The sequence below is a fragment of the Trachurus trachurus genome (genome assembly GCF_905171665.1).
Source record: "Trachurus trachurus genome assembly, chromosome: 14".
Classification (NCBI taxonomy): Eukaryota; Metazoa; Chordata; class Actinopteri; order Carangiformes; family Carangidae; genus Trachurus; species Trachurus trachurus.
This window is the reverse complement of record NC_139903.1, coordinates 13,354,990-13,378,461: the sequence shown is the minus strand read 5'-3', so window position 1 is coordinate 13,378,461 and position 23,472 is coordinate 13,354,990. Positions and strand designations below refer to the sequence as shown.

At 40.0% G+C, this 23,472-nt stretch overlaps 1 protein-coding gene across 8 annotated transcripts in view; it reads left to right on the top strand.

Moving 5' to 3' along the window:
• Positions 1-685: 685 nt before the first annotated feature.
• The window catches only part of npas2 (neuronal PAS domain protein 2), a 40,125-nt gene continuing 17,338 nt past the window's right edge, over positions 686-23,472 (top strand). For 5 of the 8 annotated variants that reach the window (XM_083987318.1, XM_083987320.1, XM_083987317.1 and 2 more), the window contains exons 1-2: positions 686-1,019; positions 22,831-23,029. In XM_083987318.1, the coding sequence (XP_083843444.1) occupies positions 22,974-23,029 (56 nt within the window). In that variant the 5' untranslated portion in view covers positions 686-1,019; positions 22,831-22,973. Of the gene's footprint in view, positions 1,020-15,974; positions 16,361-22,830; positions 23,030-23,472 lie in introns of those variants that run through there. The other 3 variants (XM_083987322.1, XM_083987316.1, XM_083987321.1) reach the window with 2 other exon arrangements.

Below are 23,472 nucleotides of genomic sequence, written 5' to 3'. Positions count from 1 at the left end.
TTATATTTAGGTCATGTCTTGCTGGTTATGGTTTTGCCTTGCAGATTAAAAAACTACATACAATGAACATCCAATACATCACATTTAAAATCTGATCTATAATCCAATCATGTGACAATAAATAATCCAATATAATTTTTCAATGTAGGTTAAAGATATCAACACTAGTGTCCACCACCAGATTGCATCCATTCACCCAAGGGTGGCGCTACAGCGTGGGTTGGTGTGTTGGATTACCTGGTAGTAGCCTATAACAACTGATGTCTCATCGTCATTCACCTTTTACACGTTTTCAGAAACTGTCGTGAACCCAAGCCCATGTAATAACCGCTTATATCACGGCCTGCTGTCAGTAGCTGTGACTAACAGGATGGATGGCATGACTCACCAATCACAACACATGTGGAACTATGCTTTCATAACCTGTTGAACTCTATACTGACAAAGGCTATTCTGCAGATAAATATTCCTTACTTACTAATTATTAAAATGTTTTTTCCCCCCCTTTTTGCTTGTTTTAAAGAATTATTTCTTTTACCCACCCTCACATAACTTTATAATATTGCGGCCAGTGTAGTCCGGTCCGGTGGGCGGGGCTCCGGCTGTGGACGCACGCTGGCAGCGGCAGCAGTCAGTCCTCAGTCAGTCAGTCAGTCACAGTCAGCCTTCGCCCGTGTCAGTGGACAGGACGTGCTTTGATAATCGCTTGAATCTGTCAGATGAAGATGTAAAGACGTGAGGTGTGTTGTATTTGGGCTTGGTCGGACTGGGCTGGATCAGGATCTCTCCCCCTCCCTTTCTTCAACAGGCTGTATCCCACACAGACACACACACACACACACACAGAGACTACACACACACCGGCAGCGGCAGCAGCAGCAGTCACTGAGGCGGCGGAGCAGTTTCATCTCTGGGCAACTTTTTTGGGAATGTAGGACGTTTGTGTTTCTGCCTTTACCCCCGCGCATGTGTCAGCGTGGATTCATCTGACTGACCCTTAGCCCATTCCACACAATAAGGTAAGTTTCCTGCTTTTTTTTTTTTTTTTTTTTTTTTTACGTGCTAACGGTTCAGTGAGTCCGTTTTCGTTACTTGTGTAACGCCCGTTACAAATGTAGCTTGACGCCAAAGGCTGAAAAAAAGAAAGAAGTCAAAACTCTTTTTATGGCGCACGAGGGGGAAAACAGAGTCCACCGCCTCCTCCAGCTGTCTCTGTCCTCCTGTCTGTCTTCACACAGCTCAGTTTGCTTCACAATATCTAAAACAGCTGCTCAAAAATAGACATAACATTTTTCTTTTGTAATCAGTAGATGACATTCAGTCTGTGTCACTGACTGGCTTTGCACGGAGGCAGTGAGAGCTTCATCCTTTACAGTTATCCACCATCTAAATTACATTTAAATGACCTATAACGGCAGACACATAATATATATAGTCTATATATTTTTTTTTCAGGTCGAATTACAGTTAACTTAATTCAAACAGGAACCGCTGTATGTAGCTACTATATTCAGAGGATGACATTTTCTCTGGTATTAATATTGTCTGAAGCTGTCGGGCAACTAATTGAAGCTATAGACCATATTAATGAAGCGTTGTTAGGCTGAGATGAAGCTTTAGGATGTGTTGACTTAGCTGCATGGAAACCAGCTGTTGGTCTGGGTTATAGGCTCTACAGTTCAGGCACATTATTAGCCTACACCTGAGAAAATGAAAAGGAGTAGGCTACATATTGTAGGCTATGATATGAGGAGAGTGGAGAATGAATGTAGCCTAAATGTGCATAAGATGAGGAAATTAAGATACAAAGTAGTAAGAGATACTTGATTGTGTGATTGGAAAGATGACAGATTCGCAGCAGTCTGACAAGCTCAAATCAAGATGAGGAAATTAAGATACAAAGTAGTAAGAGATACTTGATTGTGTGATTGGAAAGATGACAAATTTGCAGCAGTCTGACAAGCTCAAATCAGGTATTATCTGTCTGTCTGTCTGACTGGCTGATGCCAAGTCAATGGCAGTTGTGCCACTTTCTTCAGAGACCTGAAGCAAAAACAAAAGGCTGTTGCTTAAAAGACTTTCTGAAAGTCATGTCAGTGTCCAGATGACTATCGTGCGTCTCCATCTACATACACTCATGTTGAGGCTTGAGCCATTTTGCTGGCTCGCTGCGTCAGTGCCGAGGTTGGCCCAGCAGACATGAATAGTGATGAGGATGTGTGCTGACAGCTGAGTGGGACAGGAAGGGCTGTTCCATGACTGACTGAACTGGGGTGCTCACTGCACCATATGCTCCTTTTTATATCATGCTGCTTAACATTTGGGCCAGCCTCATGACTCATGCTATCTTCTTCCCCTTCCAACTAGTTTTTGGTCCCGTCTCTACAGTGAATTTAATAATCATTTGTACATTTATATCATGGGGATTCATACGTTGGTGTAATCCATTTTGGCAAAAGTTCTACCCCTTATGCAAACAGAGGTGCATAGGGGTCAATCATGTTTCTTATCCCCTCGATACTATGGCTGCTCCCTCCAATCATTTTATGGGTTGCCACCTTCTTGCCAACCATCCAAATTAACTGAACTGTCGTCTTTTCACTACCCATGTTTACTTATATTGCAGTTTTTTATGAATAGCTCCAGCAACCAGTGACATAATCAGAAATTCAATCAACCCATCAGGCCACAGACCTGTCCGTCTAGTCTTACTATCAGCGTCATATGTTGTCACATCGACAATTATCAAATCATGGTAAGGAACTGGCACCGGCATTAGTGGTGCACTGTCTGTCTGTGCGGTCGCTGTTGGTGTTTTGTGTTAACCTAGAAACTCAGAAGACTGGTTTGCAGGCGTCAGTTGATAGTTTGGTTTGCCTAATGAGAATGCGGGAAAACCCAAGGTATTGTCCAGGTGCCGCTTGGCAAACCTTGCCAGTCATTGTATTAAAGCATTGTGCGTCATATCAAGAAACTGTCAGAGTTTTTCACAAATAATGTTAACCTCATAAACTACATCATAACTGCCATATGACATGTCACTATTAAACTCAGTGGTATCACAATCCCCTTGACAGTTTTTCCCTTTATTCCCTGCTCTTTGTGGCATTTCATGTCCTTATGTTTAAATGGAAAGAACGCTGGTTTTCAGCGTTATATTTAACTTTTCACAGTAAATTCAGCAAGTAGTTTTATGGGGTTTTTTTTTTTTTTTGAGACACAGCTGTGATCGTTGCTATTCTGTTTTTACTTAAACATTGCTGTGTCTGGGTTTTTGTATGTCTTTGCTGAAACTATGCTGTGGTGAAGGTTAGTTAACTGATGACACACAGCTTCGTCTCTGATGTTACAGAGCATGTTGTGGGGAAAGTAGGTTAGTGGGCCATGTCCTGCAAGCTTAAACTGAATGCTAGTCTGAATATTGCTAGAGCTGCTTAGTGTGACTGGGCATGCACAAATGGTGTAGGCCTGTGCAACTGCAGCGGGATCATTTCTCCCCTCTGTCTCTTTAAGAAAACAGAGCGGCGCTCCACATAGAATGAATGTTGAATGTCCAACCCATGTTGATTCATCACAAACACACATGAAATGGAGTGAAATCTGACAACAGGTTGACTTACGTCACTGGTCGCAAATTACTGAACCACCTTAAACACGAGTGGTCTCATTCCTTTGTGTGTGAGCTGCTTATTGTCGTCACTTACACCATGTCAATAATCACATTTTACCTATACTCACATCGACATCAGTGTTTTTTCTTTTCTTTTAGAAATTAATTTTAGAGTTTGTTTCTCTAAATATATATTCAAGCCCCTGGATTCACAGTGGGAGAATCAGTGTCATGTGTGGAAACTCTCATGTTACTTGCTTTGTACTCACTTCCTGTATGGAGCCATGTAACCTTCGAGGTTGCTGCTGTTTTTCACACCTGGTTATAACAATAGTCACGCTTGGGAATAACACTTGATCTTGTGACATATTCTCTCAGTCTTTTTTATCCTTTTCTGTTGTCCTTTTTTAATAATAATAATGGATCTTTCCTGTAGCGCAAATAAAACATTGAAACTATTCTATAGAAAACTACAGGGTTGAAAAAAATGTAAACTTGAATATCCAGGTTTGCTCCAGAGGTGACTCATTGCATGAAAAGAAAAGACACCCAACCTGGACATCAGAGGCATGCTTAGTTAGACAGAGCAGCAGTGAAAGCATTTTATAGTATGTAATAAAATAGAAAAGCTGAGAAAAATGGGAAACAGGCACTCTGACTATATTTAACAGGCATTTAAAGTATTTGTGTTCTTCATCAGAACCAGACCAGAGTTCAATGCTCCTAAACAGCCTGTAATAATAGTTCCTGATGTCTCGAGTGGTTTTGCGTGCCCTCTCTGTCTGTTTTCTCTTCTCCGAGTAAAGAAAGTCCTAGAAGACATTATCATGCCTGCAAGAATGTGAGAGAGTTTGTGACAATTGCAGTTAACAATACTATTAAACAAAAGCAAATTATCTTTGTCATTATTGTTTCAAATGAAGTTATGATATCACCTTGCTGTATTAGTCTCTGGAGAGCACGTGAACTGGCTATAGTAGGTTTAATGTTGTGCTGTGGGGAATATCAACTTAATGTTTTTGTTATCACTAACTCTAAAAAGAATATTATGTTTGTATGTCCAATTGACTCAAATTGTCGAGAAACTGAAACACTGATCAAAGTGAAAATATGCATTTTATGAGACTTAAAACTGGGGTAGGCAGGATTTGTTTTGAAAACAAGTCGGTTTCTTTGACCAATCAAATCTATTCTGGTCTGGGGGTTCCTGATTAATTGAAGGTCCTAACAAATTGGGAGGACAGAGTGGGGCCTCCTGACAGAGTATATAGGGCCGGCCCCTCAACCAATCAGGAACCCCCAGACCAGAATAGATTTAATTGTTCAAAGATATTAGGAGCTGTAGGCTTTTCAGGCTGCTGCGTACAGAGACATAGAGAAACACTGTGATCGGCCCAAACACAGAGAGTTTTCGTTACTGATAGCTGAATGGGAAAACACAATTTTCTTTTAAAAAAAAGTTAATTTTATTTATAAAACAAATCTTGCCTACCCCAGCTTTAATTCCTGGTGATGACAACTTTTAATGAGTAACGTTACTCTTTCCTTTATAGACTTTGTTAAAAACATTTCACGAATGATTGTAAGAAAGCAGTACAGTACATACTGCAAATTATTATTTTTCTATTGCTGGGAATTGGTCCATCCCCAGTGGGAATTGTTGGTGGGAAAAGTAAACCAACATCATTTACAGATGACACAGGAGACTAAGAGCTCTACTACTTACAGCACATCCGTCATAAAAAGTATACAACGTCTTGATTTTGTAATAGAAATACACTAGTGTGCAAAGTGGACTTCTGTGTTCTCCCAGTGTCCCAGTGTGGGTTTTCTCTCTCTGGCTTCCCACCACAGTCCAAACACACCCCTGTCCACTTCATCGGTCACTCTAAAAGTGCCCATAGGTGTGAACATGAGCATAAGGGGCTGTTAGTCTTATATATACGCCAACCTGTGGTGATGACATATCCCACGTGAACCCTGCCCTAACCCAGTATATCAGCTGGGAGTAGCTAATGGATGGATGGACGGACGGATGTGTAGTAGAAGGTGTTGAAAACGCACTTCTAGATCACACACTGCGATTGTTTTTCAGCCTTGTTGAATCAAACCAGGAACATACGACGTCATCCCGACGCTGCTTAGAACACCCCAGATTGACGTGCCTTTGTCGTACTTGATTTTGAACAGCTGCCAGATCTCCATTGAGGAGTTGGGGGTGTTTTAGCCTTTAAAGCCTTGGGAGAGAGAGGAAAGTTGTCTGGAGAGATAACGTGCACATTCCTCCTGGCATCATACTGTACTATAGTGATATCTGCCTCTGAGAGGTTGGCTACATTTGGCCAGTGGAACTATGTAACACATGACTCTTGAGACTATGACTGGTATTCATGTCACCCTCTTTAACCTTGTAACTATGACAGACAAAATGTTCAACTCTGGTTATATAACTGCCTCTACAGACGTCATCGTCCTTGCTGCTGATCTCTTGCTCCAAAGCACACAGTTATTGTCCTCAGTTGCTTCAGGCTCAGATCCACTGGGGCATGATAAAGACATTTAGCTGCTTTTTTTTCTCTTCTTCTTCAAAGTTCTCCTTTCTCCAGCTCTAAGACTCGTCACATTATGTGAATTTTGCTTCCTCCCTTTCTACTCATGGTTTTAAATGTGTGGCATTACACGAGATAAACATCTGAACATTATGTGTGAAGCCTTGTCAAAGATGCTGCTGTTATACACCAGGATCTCCAGCAAATTTCTGACTATAACACCTCAAATTTTCTGAGTGGCTTTTAAAAAGTTGTCTTTATTCAAAGGGCTGAATATCTTAGGGTTTATCAAGCATCAGCGGCAATTAATTCAGCCATTTGAGTACAACACTTCCAGGTGCATTGTCATTATTTTTTCTTGTCCATGCTTTTTTCTGGAGATCCTGTCTATTTGATATAACTGATTCACAAGGACTCTGGGTTCAGCCTTTATCTTCCTTTCATGACAAAAGATCCCTGTCAAGAATTGGGTGTGGCTTCACTTTGTGTTTCAGATGGAGGGAAAAAAAAAAAAAAGGTTTCACAATATGTGTGGGCCCGGCCCCTTATGTGACCTAGATGTGATTCAGATCTTTAGCTCAGGGTGTTGGCTGCATGTGCATTACACCGCGGTTTGTTTTTGTGGAGTAAAATACACAACAGAGCAAAAGACCATAAACGGGCACGTCAGGTTTGATGCTGAAATGAAAAGAGCACTCCCCAAACAGATTGCTCAGGCCTTTTGATGCTGAGTGGGTCATCTGCAATCTGTGATGTCAAGAGGCAAGACCCGGTCATTACAGCGACACTGAAATGTGGAGTTCACACACACACCACAGTGACACTTGAGGTTTATTTCCAGGCTGTGTCCAGAAAACCTCTCCTGTGTGTGAGTTTTCCATTTCCCACTGTGATTCATATTGTAGTATTATAGATTATTTTGCCATATAATATACATACATCTTTTGAGAGCCCATAGAAATCCTGTTCCACCGTCCACAGTGTAGGTCGGTGGACACGACAGGGTCTTGACAGAGTTGGAAGAGATTTAAAGGTTTGCTCGAGGACTCTTCAGCAGGGAGAACGATTCATGAATCATTGTCACAGAGAAGCATGAGTTACACGCTACACAAATCTGCTTTGCTGTTGGTATGAGCTGTGATCCTGAATAACGTGTGCACGTAATTCCACTCACAGAGATTGTGGTCATTCTAACCATGGGAATTAGCTGTATTTCGTTGTACTTTAATCAGGCATCAGCGTCAACAGTCAGTGAATCTGAAATCCAGTCAGTGTGATTTTTTTCCCCCCGACTAATGATGACTAAAAATGTAGATGCTATTAACCTACTTTCTTCATAGGGCATCTATTGTGATTACATGCACAATATTCTTCTGTGAAAATACCCCCAGGTGAAAGAACAATCATCTACAGCTGGTTTTATGGCCTGTGCTTAAACTAAAATGTCAATTTACTAAGAATGTATGAAGGATTAATAGGTATCTGTCAGTGATGCTGGTTGTCACGTACTCTTAAGATCTAGAACAGGGAAATGTCTGCAGTCCTGTTCTTTTGGCCTTGGTGGATGAGAAGTTAAACAGAATGAATATTTGGTCATAGTGCAATCCACCATTCATTCAGCTATTTGTCTACCTGTCCCCCCTCAAAGAGATGAAAGCCTTTCACTGCGAGCTGCTTTCTTTTATTGAGAATAACCTGAATTTAACCTGAATTTAACAGGAGAGATTTGTGTGCTTTCAGTGGGGGAAGCTTTGGAAACATGGACGGCAGCATTTCATAACAAGGAAAATGAAATAGCAATAGATAGGAATGGAGACATAAGGTCATTTTTTCCATGGACTGCTTGCAGAAGGCTATTTGAGTTCACAGCCTGTGCATAAGAGAGTGGCTGCTTGTGGTTTCACAGACACTCACTGATGAATTCATAATGATTATATTATTCTGGCTACCAGCACCAAATGTTTCTTTAGGAGGGTGGGAGGGGGGGTTAAAAGAATCAATACCCTTCATCAGTAATGTAATCAAGGATTTTGCCTACAATCTGAGTTGAGACAGTGGTACAAAGAAAGAGCTGCATTGCCCTTTCCACCCGTGCCCTAGAATTGTGACCCACATATTTGCCCACACACTGCCTTAGGTAATTGCATCTTTCCCTGAGCAGCAGCAGACAATAAAAGGCCTGAAATAATTTGGTGATTCATGTGGAATTGTTGAAAGAATATAATTATGAGGAAATTTGAGAGTGGCTGTACCTGGTGAAAGGATGTTTGTTTTGTAGTTCTGCTTTCTCATTGAAAGGATGCAGCCACCCACTCCGAGGCGGTGCTGTGTGGTGAATGTGTAATTACAAGGCACTTCGGGAAAAGTATCATCAAAATCATTGACAAATGTTGTTGAATAAGCAAAAAAAAGTAAACATAGAATGAGTGAAAAAAAGTATAAAATGTACACGTAGACGGAACAGGAATAAACCCACTGTGTCATTACATTACAAGTTAATTATAAGCTGTAAAATAATATTTATTTTGTATATAAAATGTCTCAAAATTACAATCATTTTCATCACATTAATTGGAGTTTAGAAGTAATTTCTTCAAAATACCAAAAAGTCACGTTTTTTGATATTAGACTGTTGTATAAGTGTGCTTGATGATTTATTAAAATGGTTCACTGATTATTCAGGTAGTTCCTTTTTGGAGGAATTGATCCAGCAGGTTGCTTGCACAGATGCAGTTATGAAGCACTTGAGGGGAAAGGGCCTTTGCTTTTTCGTTAGTGCACAGCAGGTGAGGATGTGTTAGTCTCTGTCACTATTGTGACAGGAGGATTGTCCAGCGGGTAGAGCTCACTCAGTGCAAAGGTTCAGCTGTTGCCCAAGGGGGGATTAGTGTGAAGCTGCTGCCTGGTTGAGACGGACAACGCTTGTGGGAAAGCGCAGCTCGCTGGGGGGGGCACAATGATTTGTTTCTTCGCTGACCAGTGCCGTTTTTCTATTTTCTATTTTTTTCCATTTTGTAGCTGCTCCATGGATAAAAAAAAAAGCTATTTGGGGTGAGAGATGCCCCAAATAGTCCAGTCTGTGATTTCTTTCCAATTTCCTTGCTCCGCTGTTGGATAAGGTCTGAAGTTGTAGCCAGTGGTGCTCAGCTCCATCTATACTGAATTATATAGTACAAAGTGTCCTTGAGTTGAACATTGTGTAACTTCAAGCCAGTCAACAGTGTGAATGGACAGAAGAGTCGTTATGTAGAAATGAGCCACCATTTCCTGTGATAAGGTGATTTTCTTCAGTGGCTGCAGGTGGATTACTGTTTGGTCTACTACTGTTAAGATCTCAAAACTCTCTCTTTCCATAAGTATTTAGATCTTTTGTTTTAATATATTTACTATTGTCTAAAATAAGGTTTCAGCTTCTTTACCTCCTCCACGCCTCGAGACTCTACGCTGTGAATTACAGCATTCATTTGAGATATTCTTTATTTATTCAATCCTGCAACAGTGAATCATCTTTTTTGGCCTGTGTTTCAGCCCAGTATTAAATCAAGCATCGCTGCTGTGACAGTGTATTTAGAGAGAGAGTTAGTTTAGGTTGTTCTAACGAGGAACGCATACAGCCAGAATGGGTTGTCTCCCACTTGATTAATATTCATCAAACTAACAAATGGGTTTGGGTATGAAAAAATACCCCAGACCTGGAGAAGATGGAAACCAGTGGCTTTAATGGACATAACTGCCTTGGTTGGGGGAACATAGACACCACACATTGTTACCATGGGAACACAGAGCGAACAGCAGTGCCACACAGTCTAATTAATGACAGTCAGTGCCTCAGCAGAGGGCCACGATGACATCATCAATACCAGTATCACAGATGTAGCTGGAGGCAATATGGCTTAATGTCTGAGTGATTATCAAAATAATCCAGTTTTTCACCGATGTACAGAGGAGCAGTCTGGACAAAGGTACAGGATGTTAAGAACCCAACACTGAGCAATTATTATGTAGTGAGGCCTGCTTATGAGCACTAAATGTCATCTCATTATCCAATAGCATGACCTACATAAAAGAGCGGAACTAATCTCTATGTAGGCGGATGGTGAATAATGCAGTAAAATGTGGGAGATCTTTATGAATCTTAGATGTCTCACACTTGTTGGTCGCTGGCATAGCAACAATTTAGTTCAGAATAATCCTATATCATCACTCTGGCATTGTTCGCTTCCTTCTGCATTGTTTTAGCACCAGCATGTGTATGTATATTCTATTGGCATTCATTTGTTTCGTTATGTAACAAGCGGCGGCTGACCTTGCATCAATATGTCAATAAGCCTTTTTGAGTAACTCAGAGATATCACTTTACTGTGCCATTTTACAGACACTACTAATAGAGTGTGGGACATTTATGTAACAAGACTTATGAGTTTACAGCCATGCACACAGGGCTGCACTCAGGATGCCAGCAAGCTCACAAAGACAATGCTAACATGTTGATGTTCTGTAGGTTTAATGTCTCCATAGTTCTCTTTGTGCTTACTGTTTCTATGAGAGTGTAACGGTTAGTGGCCATATAGACCATTAAAGTGTTGAACATATCAAAAGTTTGAGGTGATGATGGTGCTGGATGAAAGTGTTGATAACTGTTACATCATGAGAAGAATAGTTCTCAGCTCACTTCCTATCCATCCATCCATCCATCCATCCATCCATCCATCCATCCATCCATCCATCCATCCATCCATCCATCCATCCATCCATCCATCCATCCACCCACTTATTGTGACATTTCACTCAAAGCCACTAATGTGTATCTTATGGTGCCGCTAGAGGAAGTCAGGGAAAGTTCCTCTGGGAACCCTGATCAAACAGGCGCGGTGACTAACACAGAGTCTGTGCCATCCTAAGAGCCGTGCTGCTGATCTGATCAAATACCCCAGTCTCGTCTTTATGAATCCCAAGGTTTGGCTAAAAAGCATAGTGTCTTTAGATTTGTTCTTTGGTCCCAAATGATATAAGTTGACAGGTACACAGTAGAAGTTGTTCAGTTAAGTGCTTCAGAAATCATCTGGCCACTGAAGAACCCTAATGTCTTTTGTTGCTGACTAAGCATTATGCATGATTTATTGGAGCTTGAGGGAAAAAGAATTGGAAGCACAAAGAGAAACTATGAGGAGACAATGCAAAGCACTGCAGCTCTTGCAGGAACTATTGTGAATGAGTCGCCAACATGCAACACTTTGTTTAGTCTCTCTGCATTTCTTTCCCCTCTAGTATCCTTTGGTGCAAAGCAATCACAGACTAGACAGGTTGGTAAACACGAATGCCCTGTGTGCAGTTTATTGACATCATGTTGCATGGTTTCTGTGTTGACAGTCAGTTTTTAGATAATTACTGCTCCGCTCTTCTCCCTATAGAGCCACAATGTGTTTCTGTGGCCTAATTATACGCTGTTTCAGGAGGTTTTAAACTTCTACATCACTTACTCATTATCAATTGTTTGTATTTTTTCAGTTTTGTGAAAAACTGTCTTTTTCAACCTATTTGTAGCAAATATTTGGTTTAAATAAAAAAATATTGTCTAGCTAAGCTGCAGTGCCTAAATGTTAGAATGATTGCAAAGTAGAATTTCACAGTAAAATCAATTTTATTGTAAGTTACAGAAGCGTTAGTAAGTTACCGTACTGCTGAACTGAATGTACTGTCATTATGGTCTATTGTATTTCAAGTAGAATATCCACACATCCATGCTAACTCCATGCTAAAAGGCCTTGTTGAATTGATCTGGCTACATGAAAACATTCTCAGTGTGCTACTTTACAAAAATTTGCTTGTATTTCTTATGTAAATAAGGAAAAATCTGTGGTTCCTTTCAAATCAAATTTCTTCAGCCATGACAACAAATTTAAATAAATGTTGGTGGTAGAGTACCCTGTCCAAACACTGAGAGCTTTGCTACACAAAACCTTTTTGCACTTGAGTGAATCATAAATGCACATCAACATTTTACTGTGAAAGCTTGGCTTTAAAAATGAGCCACAAACTAGGAGGCAAATGACAGAACGCTGCCAATGGTAGAAAAAGTGTTACACACGTAGCTTCAACACACAGTTGTAATTTCTTGCCCTTTCTTACATTTGCAGCTGATTGAATGGAATAGTTTTGCGTCTGGTCTTGGTTTACTCTGGCTGACAGCATACAGTGTTTTGCAAGTGTCTTTGTTTGAGTTGTGTCACCTCTATAATAACCTATGAATGTTCATCCAGTTGATTTGATTGAACTTCTTTAACCTGCAATTTCCTCATTTAGAAAAAGGCACAGGAACAATAACTTGCTGTTCCTGGTGTTTTATATTTAGTGTGCTATTTTTATTAGTTGGTGTTTACTTAGTGCTTACTGATGGTTAGCTGCAATGTGCAGACTGCAGCTGCACTGTACTGAACTGTATGTGCTGTGACATGACCTGCCACATTTAAACAGCACCTATAAAGTTACCATAGTTACTGAAAGGGAAACTGATTGCCATTTGGCTTTGCCCAGCGCTACCTACCTACCAACCAGCTCGGTGTCTGTGATCCACCTGACTTTCATATCTTGCAGACATGAGAGAAAGTGGAACACCAGTGTGATACACAGTGGGAGCTCCACACAGAAAGGGCCAACATTGAGGATTGATTTTGGCCGGTGTGGTGGGGGGGGGGGGCCTCTGTGGCGGCTGGTGGCCTCACTGTGTTTAGTCTGTCTGAAATGTAAGATGTTTAGAAGTTTCAACCAATACAGAGATGTTCTGTCCTATGTTGTTTACCGTTATTTTATTTTCAATAGAGCTGCAACAATTCATCGATTAACTGAACAATAATTGATTATTAAATTAATCGTCAACTATTTTGATAATCGTTAAGAAAAAAGTCCAAATTGTCTGATTTCAGCTTCTTAAATGTGAATATTTCTGGTTTCTTTGTTCCTTTATGACAATAAACTGAGTATCTCTTTGGTTTGTGGACAAAACAAGACATTTGAGGACGTCTACCTGTGGTTTGGGAAACACTGATTGACATTTTTCAAAAATTTTTAACATTTTATTGACCAAACAACTATTTGATTAATCATTTAGATAATCAAGAGATTAATCAATAATGAAAATAATCGTTAGTTGCAGCCCTAATTCTTAAACTCCTAAATAGTCTCATTAAATAGTGATAGTAAATAGTAATTGTACTTTAAAACAGCATATTTGGCTGCTTGGTTGGAAGCTCAGCAGAGAACTGAGCATCACTTTCATGCTATAAGCACACAGTCACAACAGTTAAATGTTATTATCTCATCAGTACAACAGATTTAATATTCCATTGAGAAGATGTGGTCATTTAGTTTATGAGGTATAAGTCACTGGAAGGCCAAGAGAGACCAACTGTGCGACTGTGTGACACCATGTCTCAGAAGCTGGATACAATTATATCATACTGGTGTGGTACCATATCATCAGTCATCAAAATCTGGACCTCTTGCAACAGCTGCAGTCTGAATTGGCCGTGGCAAACTGTGACTCATTACGTGAAGTCGGCCATCGAGACAAGTGGTCTGCGTATCTAGCGTTGTCTCAGCTGTGTGTCTGAAGTTCATGGCCGTCTGGGGAGAAATTCTAATCATAAAAGCTTGAATCAGGAGGACGGGCAGAGCCAGAGGCGGCCATTTGGTTTGCTTTGACTTTAAAATCACATGTCCGCCGACTATTTTCTGTCTGGAGTGCAACAGATTTTCTTTTGTTTGTTAAGCCACCATAATGATAAAATCTATCCATTCAGACAAAATGCTATAAGAAAATCTAGAGCACAAGATGAAGGTTATTGTGTGGCTCAGATTGTGCTCTAGCCATGGTAATTAATGTTTCATTATATTACATTGTACAAATTTGACATTGCGCTATTGAGGTTGTTGGTGTTTTTGCAGTCCATTGCTCATCATCTCTTTAATTGAGAACATGCACTAAAGGTTTTCTGACCTGTCAAGCAGTCGATACTCATGTGCTCTGTTGTCATACTGTCCCCAATCACATGACAAGTGGCCTTTATCACAAGACCCTCTATCCGGGAAAGTCTCCCACCAATCCAAACATCCAGGATGGAAAGGAAAGGAAGTTGTGAAATGCAGCAAAGTAGAAGATGTGACACTCTGCACTACAGCTTTGCCTAAATATCAGAAATCTGCAACAAAAGTAGCTCTACACATTCCTTGTTGAAAATCTGTTAGACATAACTACTTCAATACAGGCCAGAGGGGGAAAATCTTTAGCGATTGTTTACAAATAGCTGAGCAGCTGGTGTCCTGATGGATTTCGGTGGTTTAGCCGAGTATTTCTGAGTGATATTTTTGGTTTCAATCAGACTTTGGACCAGTGTCGTATATCACTCTCCACATGTGCTTGTTAGCCAGGCTAGCGGTGGGACACTGTCATCCATCACTTAATTTGGTCTGGACCGAAATATTTAAACAATGAAATGTGGTGTGTGGTTGATCCTTCCCAGGGGCTAAATTATAGTAACTTAACTTTCCATTAAGCATCATCATAATCAATCCTCCCATTTATCAGCAAAATGTCCACAAATTGAGAGACAATCATGACAGCCCTGGCCGTGCTTTCTGTCTTGATTACTGAATTGTTAGCATGTTGATACTAAAGCAAAATACTGAGCATGTTGAGCATTTTACCTCCTAAACACCAGCATGTCATTGTGAAAAGGGGGAAGGAATCCCAAAAGTAACAGAGATGGTGTGGTATCATTTCTTCTTTTCCAGTTCAGATACCTGAACAGTTCTGAACTTGTGTATCAGCTGACCAGTGCATGAAAAAGAAAAAGTTTTGAACAGCTGTCATTGTTGTTTAGCATGACGCAGGTTAAAGGTCCTTTCAGTTCCTACCCTATAGGAACGCATGTGCTGCTCCTCAACATTAAAGCCTTGTGTACTGCAGCACATTGCATTTCTTACTCGTTGCACTTTGCAGTTTAACATATAGCCAAATTCCTGATGTTTTGCAAATGTATTTTGTTATGGGCCACTCTTAAAAGGAGTAACATAGCTCTCGGCTGCACATAACCACCTGTGTAGGCTGTTTTAGTGAGGCAAAGATGAACTGCTGTTTTTTTTAAATTTTGGTGTGAAAAGTTTATTAATGAATTAGCTGGCAGCAGATAATTTCATTGAGTTTTGCCCAGTTGTTTCTGGACAATACACAGATATAACATGGATTCAAAATGGCCTAGTGTGAAAAAGCCCTTCTGCTTAGAAGCTGTGAGAAGTCCCGGGTCACATATTCAACAACTGAAGATCACAGCTTCTGTTCAGATTTTTGCTGTGTTATTAGCACAAAAATAAATAAATAACAACAATTAAAGACAAATACAAAACCATAGTCAGGTTTGCCTTAATAATAATAAAAAAAAAATAACCAGACTGTTCTTCCCAGATCAATGTGGACCTATAGCCTCATAGATTAAGAGCTACTTGTCATGCTCCCATGGCTAAGTGGTATTAGGCTTCATTTCAGACCGTACCATTCACAATTTCACACCCTGTGTAAACTGCGTGGCAATATTACACACATAGGCAGTTCTTCATTACACTCTTATAAATGGCTTTTTTTTTTTTTTTTAGTTTGAGCTATATTATGCATTAAGCACGTGTTAAGGATTACAATCTGCCCCCCCTCTCCTCCTCCTCCTCCTCCTCCCGGTCAGTAAAGGTTTCTTTCGGTTGTGTTGCACAGCACAGCCGACTGCTTATGCTGCTGCCGTCGTTAGCCGAGTATTGAGCTACCAGCTGACCTACTTTCTCTGTTCTCAGCCACTCAGTCCTGTTTACAAGCCACTGCCAGCGGAGGATGTGGAGTACAGTGCCTGGAAAATAGACGGACACAGCCCACAAAGACCACGAATGGGAAATTTGGTCGTGTGTTGGTGATAAATTGGGACTGCCAAAGCCGCAGACAGCTCACCGGCGATTAATAAACAGCACGTTATTAACTTAGGCGTTGTTATGCAATTTAACGCTTTCGGTGCAGCGCTGCTCTCTCTCTCTGGGTCAGTCAGGCGCTGGTGGTGGCTGCTGCGCTCAGCCGCTGCTGCTATGCTGTAGTTTAAAGGAAAATGACTCGGTTGATTAAAGTTAGGTGTGGATCTTTGCTTCTGCCGGAGACCCGTTTTTCAAGGTACGTGAGATTTAATTTGAGCTTTCAGTTTCGCGTCATCCTGAAAGAGGAGCGCATTATCGCCGCCGTCACCCGCTCCAACACTGTATGTGTAACATCAAAGTTCACGAGTGGCCTCTTTTTTCAAATTAAAGTGGAGGTGGTCGACCGCATGATTAACCCCTGTCAAGACCTGGTTAATCATTTTCTACAAGACTGACATACAGGCTGTGTAGGCTTATATATTCTGTCAAATACATGAGTCAATATCAGCTGCTCCATACACCCAGCGCTCTTGAATGCTGCTTACATGTTTTCAGCTCTCTGTCATCAAGTGCCCTGGTTACAAGGTTGAAATAACCTTTTTTTTTTTTTTCCATTGTACCATTGCTGATGACATTCATGGCAAAACACTGAAGGGACTTTCGTCACTGGCTCCTTGAAGACGCCAGATAGCAAAATGTTAAATGTCACCGGAAAAGAATTCCTTGAATAATTTGTCAGTAGGCTTAGGTCAGGCTGATGTTACCCAACCTGGCACCTTTAAGTCTACAGGAGTTCACATTTCTCAGATTGACCCACTGTTTTCTTGTTCCCAAGGCATTTTTTTAGGGCTTCATATTTGCAGCTGACATGGTTTTCTTCAGAGAGAGGGAGATTTCCTCTGTTTGACCCTGCAGAGCAGTGTGGCAGGAGGCATTACTTATTTACCATGTACATACTAGGAAGTTAAAGGGTCAGTGAGTGCACTCATCGGCCGTCCCAGTGTTTTTCATTTGTAGGTGTGTAACCAAAGTGCCTCCTGTTTCCTTATCACTGACAGAGAGCTTTCCTAACCACACAAATCACAACATAAAACAGAGACTCTTTCTTTCTCAAATTGAAGAACTGACCTTTTCTTAGTAGAAAAGAAATTTATTTTAAAAGCCTTGATGAATTTTTGTTAATGTTTACACTTTGTGTATGCACATCTGTGCGTAGTGAATGGACAAGTATTTTACAACCAGCGGATGTATGTTGGTTAGATTAATATTTAACTATAATAACCATTCATAAATGGGGAAATGAAACTAATGAGATGACGGTAATTTTGACAATTTTGATTTAAATTGTACAGTCCAAAAAGGTGTAGATACACATTTAAACAAATATAATGAATGGAATAAGTGCAAGAAATATCAGTAATAAGAAAAAAAAAAAAAAAAAAAAAAAGATAAACATATCCCAGATTGACTGAAATGAAGATTGGCCAGGCGCTGTCAGTGTTTACCTGACAGCTTGACCCGTCGGCTCAGAACCAGATGCAGGTGGTCAGGCAATGTAAACTTTAAGACAAGCAGACAGTAGTACCCTGGACTCTAGAGTTGGATTAGCAAGTAGCTTGAACTCTGTGAGATCTGTCAGAGCAGTGAGCTCTGTGGCTGAAATACCATAACACTTTTAAAAGACTGGATTTGGCTTTTAGAAAAGCTTGTAGATGGCATTTTTTCTCATTAGAAGTCTATCTTGATTCATTTTCTTATGTGTGTGGGAGCAGATGAAACATTAGCATGAACCTCACAAAGCTTTTCTAATTCGTCAGGGAACTTACTATACAGTCAACTACGGTGATAATAAATATTTCTTTTTGCGAGTTCTTATTCAGACTACTTTATTATGTTTGGGTTTTTTTATGGTTTTGAAAACCCGGAGCGACTGACATTTAGGTCGATATAAGTTTCTGGTAAAATCAATCATGGCAGTGCCCATGGATTAATTCCCATAAAGGCCTAATGTGCTCAAAGATATTAAAGGCATAACTACTATAATGTAAATTCTATTGGAAAGTCCCGCAAGGCTGACAAATCTATATACTAATAGTAACACCCAAAGGAAGAAGTAGTAGTAAAAACCCAAAGGAAGGAAAGGAAAATACCTGTTGAATTATTTATAAACTGCGTCTGTCTAGATGCAAGGTAATTGTGCAAGTCATTGCTCTAACCTGGGAGTTGTACAATAAATTATGGGTCTTATAATCACACAGTTCTTTTCCAGTATGATATAGATTAACAAAGTAGTGTTTTTGGTCTCTGTGCTTCCAGTAGATTAAAGGTAGGATGAAAAGCACAGCAAACAGAATCCACGCCACAGCAATTCAAAGCATTATGAGGCAAAAACACTGGATCTCATCAAATGCACGAAACAATGATTCTTGATTTATATGTGTCACTATTCAGTGTGTCACCAATATCTGTGTCAAAGCTTACAGGCATGCCAGGCCAGCCACACCCCAGTCAATGATGTCAAACAGGTATTTCGTCTTTGAGAGCCACGGGGAAATATCTGCTGTCAACATCAGGACCCGACCTATCACTTGTGCCAGTGCCCTTTACAAGCTACTTAGTATGAAGTTACTGATGCTATCAATAACAACCTGTTTGCATGAGCGGTATAATCCATCATTAACTAAGAGATACACACAGTAGTTGATAATCTGTAAGGGATCTAACAGATAACATGACAGTATTGCAGTATTTCCAATTTTATTTTCATTTTAATTTCAAAGACTTAGCTGTACAGTAGCATGTATGTGACTGTTAATGTTCAAAGACCAGCAACAGTGTGTTTAGAAAAAAAAGAAAAAAAGGGAAAAAAGCGAACGTGATGAGGGAACAAGGGCTTAGCAGGTTTCCCTTTTTTTTCTTTTGCAGTAGAGGATTATATCTAAAGCAACAAGCGAGCTCTCTGGTCTCCAAATGACATTGCTACGCTTTTTTTTTTTTTTCATCAAAGCCATCATCATCATCAAACAGCAGTGGTTTCCAGTGACTGTACATTGGCATTTGAAATGTAAATAAGACTGGTTGTACGCTTTACAATTTGTTGGATGATGACTGAGAAAGCAACATAGGATACAGTAGCTGCTGTTTGCCTCAGAATAGCAAGGAAATTCATTTACAGAGTCTCGAAGTGGTAACAAAGGTAGAGCATTACATCCTGCAAGACGCTATAGGGGAGAGAGAGCCGGGTGTTAGGTGCAGCTGAAGCAGCAGGTGTCTTTCCTCCATTAAACTTTAAAATGAAACCTACATTCTTTACAGAGAAGCAGCCCAACTCCGTTGTGGCGCTTCCGCTTTGTGAGGTTATGTGCAATGAGAAAGCAATTTATTGTCACGGTAATTGTCTCTTTTATAGCTTGTTTACATCCAGACCGGAGTTTGGCCATGAACTTGAACTTCAGCGTAGTGACTCCTGCCACGAGTTCATGTTGCCGGTTAAAGGCTTTAAATACCTGAGGGCACAAGTGTAACTAGACTCTGGTGTTTTCTAGCTGTTAACCTTGCAAGGCGTGGATTAACCTCAATACATTAAAAGAATGCAGGCTGATATGCGAGGGTTCATTTTACACAGCTCTGTAGAGCGAAGGCATTAAAGCTATAAAGCTGCATCAAGCAATCCCTATTAATTTTCCAGATAGACATTTTTAATGGTGCTTTAATTCGGTTACAATGGCAATGTTCTTGGATTTGGCTTTTCTGTTTTTGTCAGTATGCACCTCAGACAAACAATTCTGGCTTTGTTGTTAAATCAATATTTCTCACATTGTAACACTTCAAGCAGCTGTCTAAACAGTGTTGACATTAGGGCAGTATGAATACAGAGGTTAGATTTCAGATGAAGCATCAAACCGAAGCTTGAACATGAACAGAATATTATGGCCAGTTTTGATGGCACGATAAATCAGATTTTCTGTAACAATGAAAAATGTAAGTCTTTGGTTGTTCAACATCCTTGAGCTTCCTGTGTGCTGTGGTTGCAAAGTTATTTTTCCTGCAGCTTTTACTGCTTTTTATTTTGTATGTGTGTTTGTGGGTGCTGACAGGAGCATGTCAATATAAAACACTTGTTTGTAAAGGCTGCGTTCAATGTTGAAAAATCGCTGACTTGAAGTAGGAAATGGGATGTGAAACTGAGCCTCCTTTGTTGTTGTTGTCGTTGTGTGGAACACTTCCTGCCTTATACTGAAAGTTTCTCCACATTGAATCCCTGGAGCTGACCATCAGTTTCTTGACCATTCTCATACTGTACCAAGGCCCTAATCCCCTGATTGGTCAGTCTGGCGGGGCAGCCAGCCACCTACAGTGTAATAGGACTCCTGGTTGTTCTAAACTTCTTTTATCTAAGTATCATGGAGGAAATGATTGTCTTGTGAACTTTTAGTGCAACAGAAATGTTTGTAGCCCTTTCCATATTTCTGGCAGTCACTCTTAGTTTTCACTGAGGTGTGTGATGTATGCAATCACCACGGGCCGGCGTGCTTCAATCAAGGTGTAGAAACATCTCAAAGATGATCAACAGAAACAAGAGACACCTGGGCTGCAAGTGTTATAGCAACAGAACAGAATAGGTTAGTCAGTGTGATATTTCAGTTTTTCTTCTTTTTTTTGATGCATTTTTTAAAATGCTTGCGGTATCGAGTGCAGATTGGTGAGGGATTTTTTTGTGTAATTTGAAGAGGTGCAGCTCTTTCTGAGTGCACTGCAGATGGTGTTCGACAAAACTAAATCACTTCTGCAGGTGACTCACAATAATATTTGAGGACATTCTAGTTGAGCAGCACTGACTTATCTCCTTAATGGCATTGATGTTGTGCATTTACAGAGCAACCAAAAAAAAAAGATCGCTAGATGATTGATTGTGCTTCCTGGACACAACAATACATTTATTGTGTTTTTGGCATAGAAAATGTACAATCACAGGGACAATAGCATTAAGGACACCCCACTCCCAGGACAATGACTTTTACAGTGAAACAGTAAAGAGAGAGAGAGGAGAGTTTGCGATAAAGGAAAGGGTAAATCAGAATTCAGTGATGCTGCATCTGTTGGATGAATTATAAGAACAGGAGTCAGGACTGTGAGCATAACACTAATATAACACTATTTAGAGTAATTAGCCTTAAAACATGGTACAGGGTGTGCTTATCAACTGGAATATATAATATATATTGTATTGATTGATTGTATAATCTGCAAAGGGCATTCATGACACGGTTTTAAATGACATTATATTGCTTGATATGATTATGAATTTGAGAATTTCAGTGATGACGCAAATGTTTATAGATCTATGAATCATGGATATAATCAGTGGTTTCATGGGGAAAATGTCACAAGTGCAAGATGTTGATGTTTAATCAAATCAAATGTACCTGGCACTGCTGCCAACCAGTGAGTTTATAAAACCAGCTGGTTGTCACTGGCTTTTAGTATGATTCACTTTTGAGAAATGTCTTGAGCTGCAAAGAAAAGAACTTGAAATGATTATATTTACATAACTTTAGTCACTGTAGTGAATAATAACTGAAATGGTGGTTGAATAGCTACAAACAGAAACAGAGAAACGACAACTCATGGGGAATATTAAAACCCAAGATACAAAAATGAAATAGCTCCATTTCATTATGCCAGATTGTACAGCCTCTTTATTGCCAAAAAGACATTAAAAGAACTTGCTCAGAGTATTTTCAAGACAAGTGCAGGACACAGACCTTCACTCTCTTTCATTAGGTCGAGACTTTAAGTAGGTAATTATTCAGGGATGTACCAACTCACTCTTACATTTCCATGTTACCAATACCAAGTATTTCTCTTATGATAATGGCTCTCATTTGACTTGATGATGATGGAAAATGCAATAACTGGTAGTTTCCCCTGGGGCAACTTGTGTGTACATCACTCAGTCTGCCTATGAAATAAAGACAAACAAAGACGACGGCCAGGATTCTCATTACCCAGCAACTGTAATTATAACTTGGATATAACTTATAAACAATGTAAAAATATTTCCAGGCCACAAAACCAATGAACTATTTTAATCAAGGTTTAAGGAAAGTGTGTGTGTGTGTTGTTTTCTCACTGGAGCATGATGGTGACTCTGAATAATATAACTGCTCTTTGTTATTGGGAGTATTTCAGACCGTTTTAGGTGACTAGCATGATGTATGTTCTGTTAGCCACATAAAGAAAAGCAAAACATAGCCTATTTTTTGAAGCATAGACTATATTTAGAAAAGTCATTAATAACTGTATTACATTCTTATGTTGTTTCATTGCAGCAGAACAAAGCTCCAGTGTGTGAGTTCTTAGTTTGGAGGAGGTGGCCGTCTCTTTTTGTTATGCTTGGTTATCAAAAGAGATGTCTGCTTCAGGCGTTTTTCTAGGTCAGGGGAGCTCCCCCTGTGCAAAAACACTTATTTAGTGATGAGGTACTGTATGCAGGTGGAAGCTGAAGATGATTAATGCACTTACCATTGTATTACAGTTCTTTAGCAGAGCACTTTAAGTACATAAAAAAGAAGAAAAAAAACATCTACATAGATTGAGGTCCTGGTCTATTTGCCTTTCAGCAGATCCCCAACGTAAATATCTTTTAACGTTGTTTTAACATGAGTTGATGTAACACAGTTTTCACTTTCAGGATGCTGTAATCGGTTATGTGTGTGTTCACAGGTTTTGGTGTTTCTTTGGTGGACTGGAGGCGGAGGTGGACAGCTGGTCCGTGGCAAAATTTTCCAAAAGAGTGTTCAGACAAGGTCAGCGCGGATGGGACATATAAGACTTCAGGAAGGGCCTGGTTGGGAAAGGGAGTGAGTATGGACAACCTTTCTGACTTCGGTGGAACCTGTCCGTCCAGCCACCGGGATTGGGAGTGAGTTTGTGAATTTTATCTTTTCAATTTTTAAAATTAGTCATAACAAAGATGTTGCTTTAATTCACAGACATTTTGAAAGAAACCTGAGCTGGAATACTTTGTGTGACAATCTGCATGTTGTTTGATACACACTGGAGGCCCCTTTCACTTGGCTTTAACAGGTGTCCCATATTCTGGATTACTTAAGGCAGGAGTAGTTAAATAGTTTGGCTTTAACATACAGTATAAACTATAAACAGTCTCCTTTATAGATTGTGAGCAATATCCATGGTTGAATGGTTAATGTTTGGTTAATCATTAGAAAATTACTCAATTCAATTAAGGACAGTTATTAAACAGAAAGTGCCGTGGGCATCTTTTGAGTGACGATGAAGATAAAATGTAAAAAACGAGACACTTTTCTCCTTAAAATTCTGCTCGTCAAAAGATCTGAGGGGACA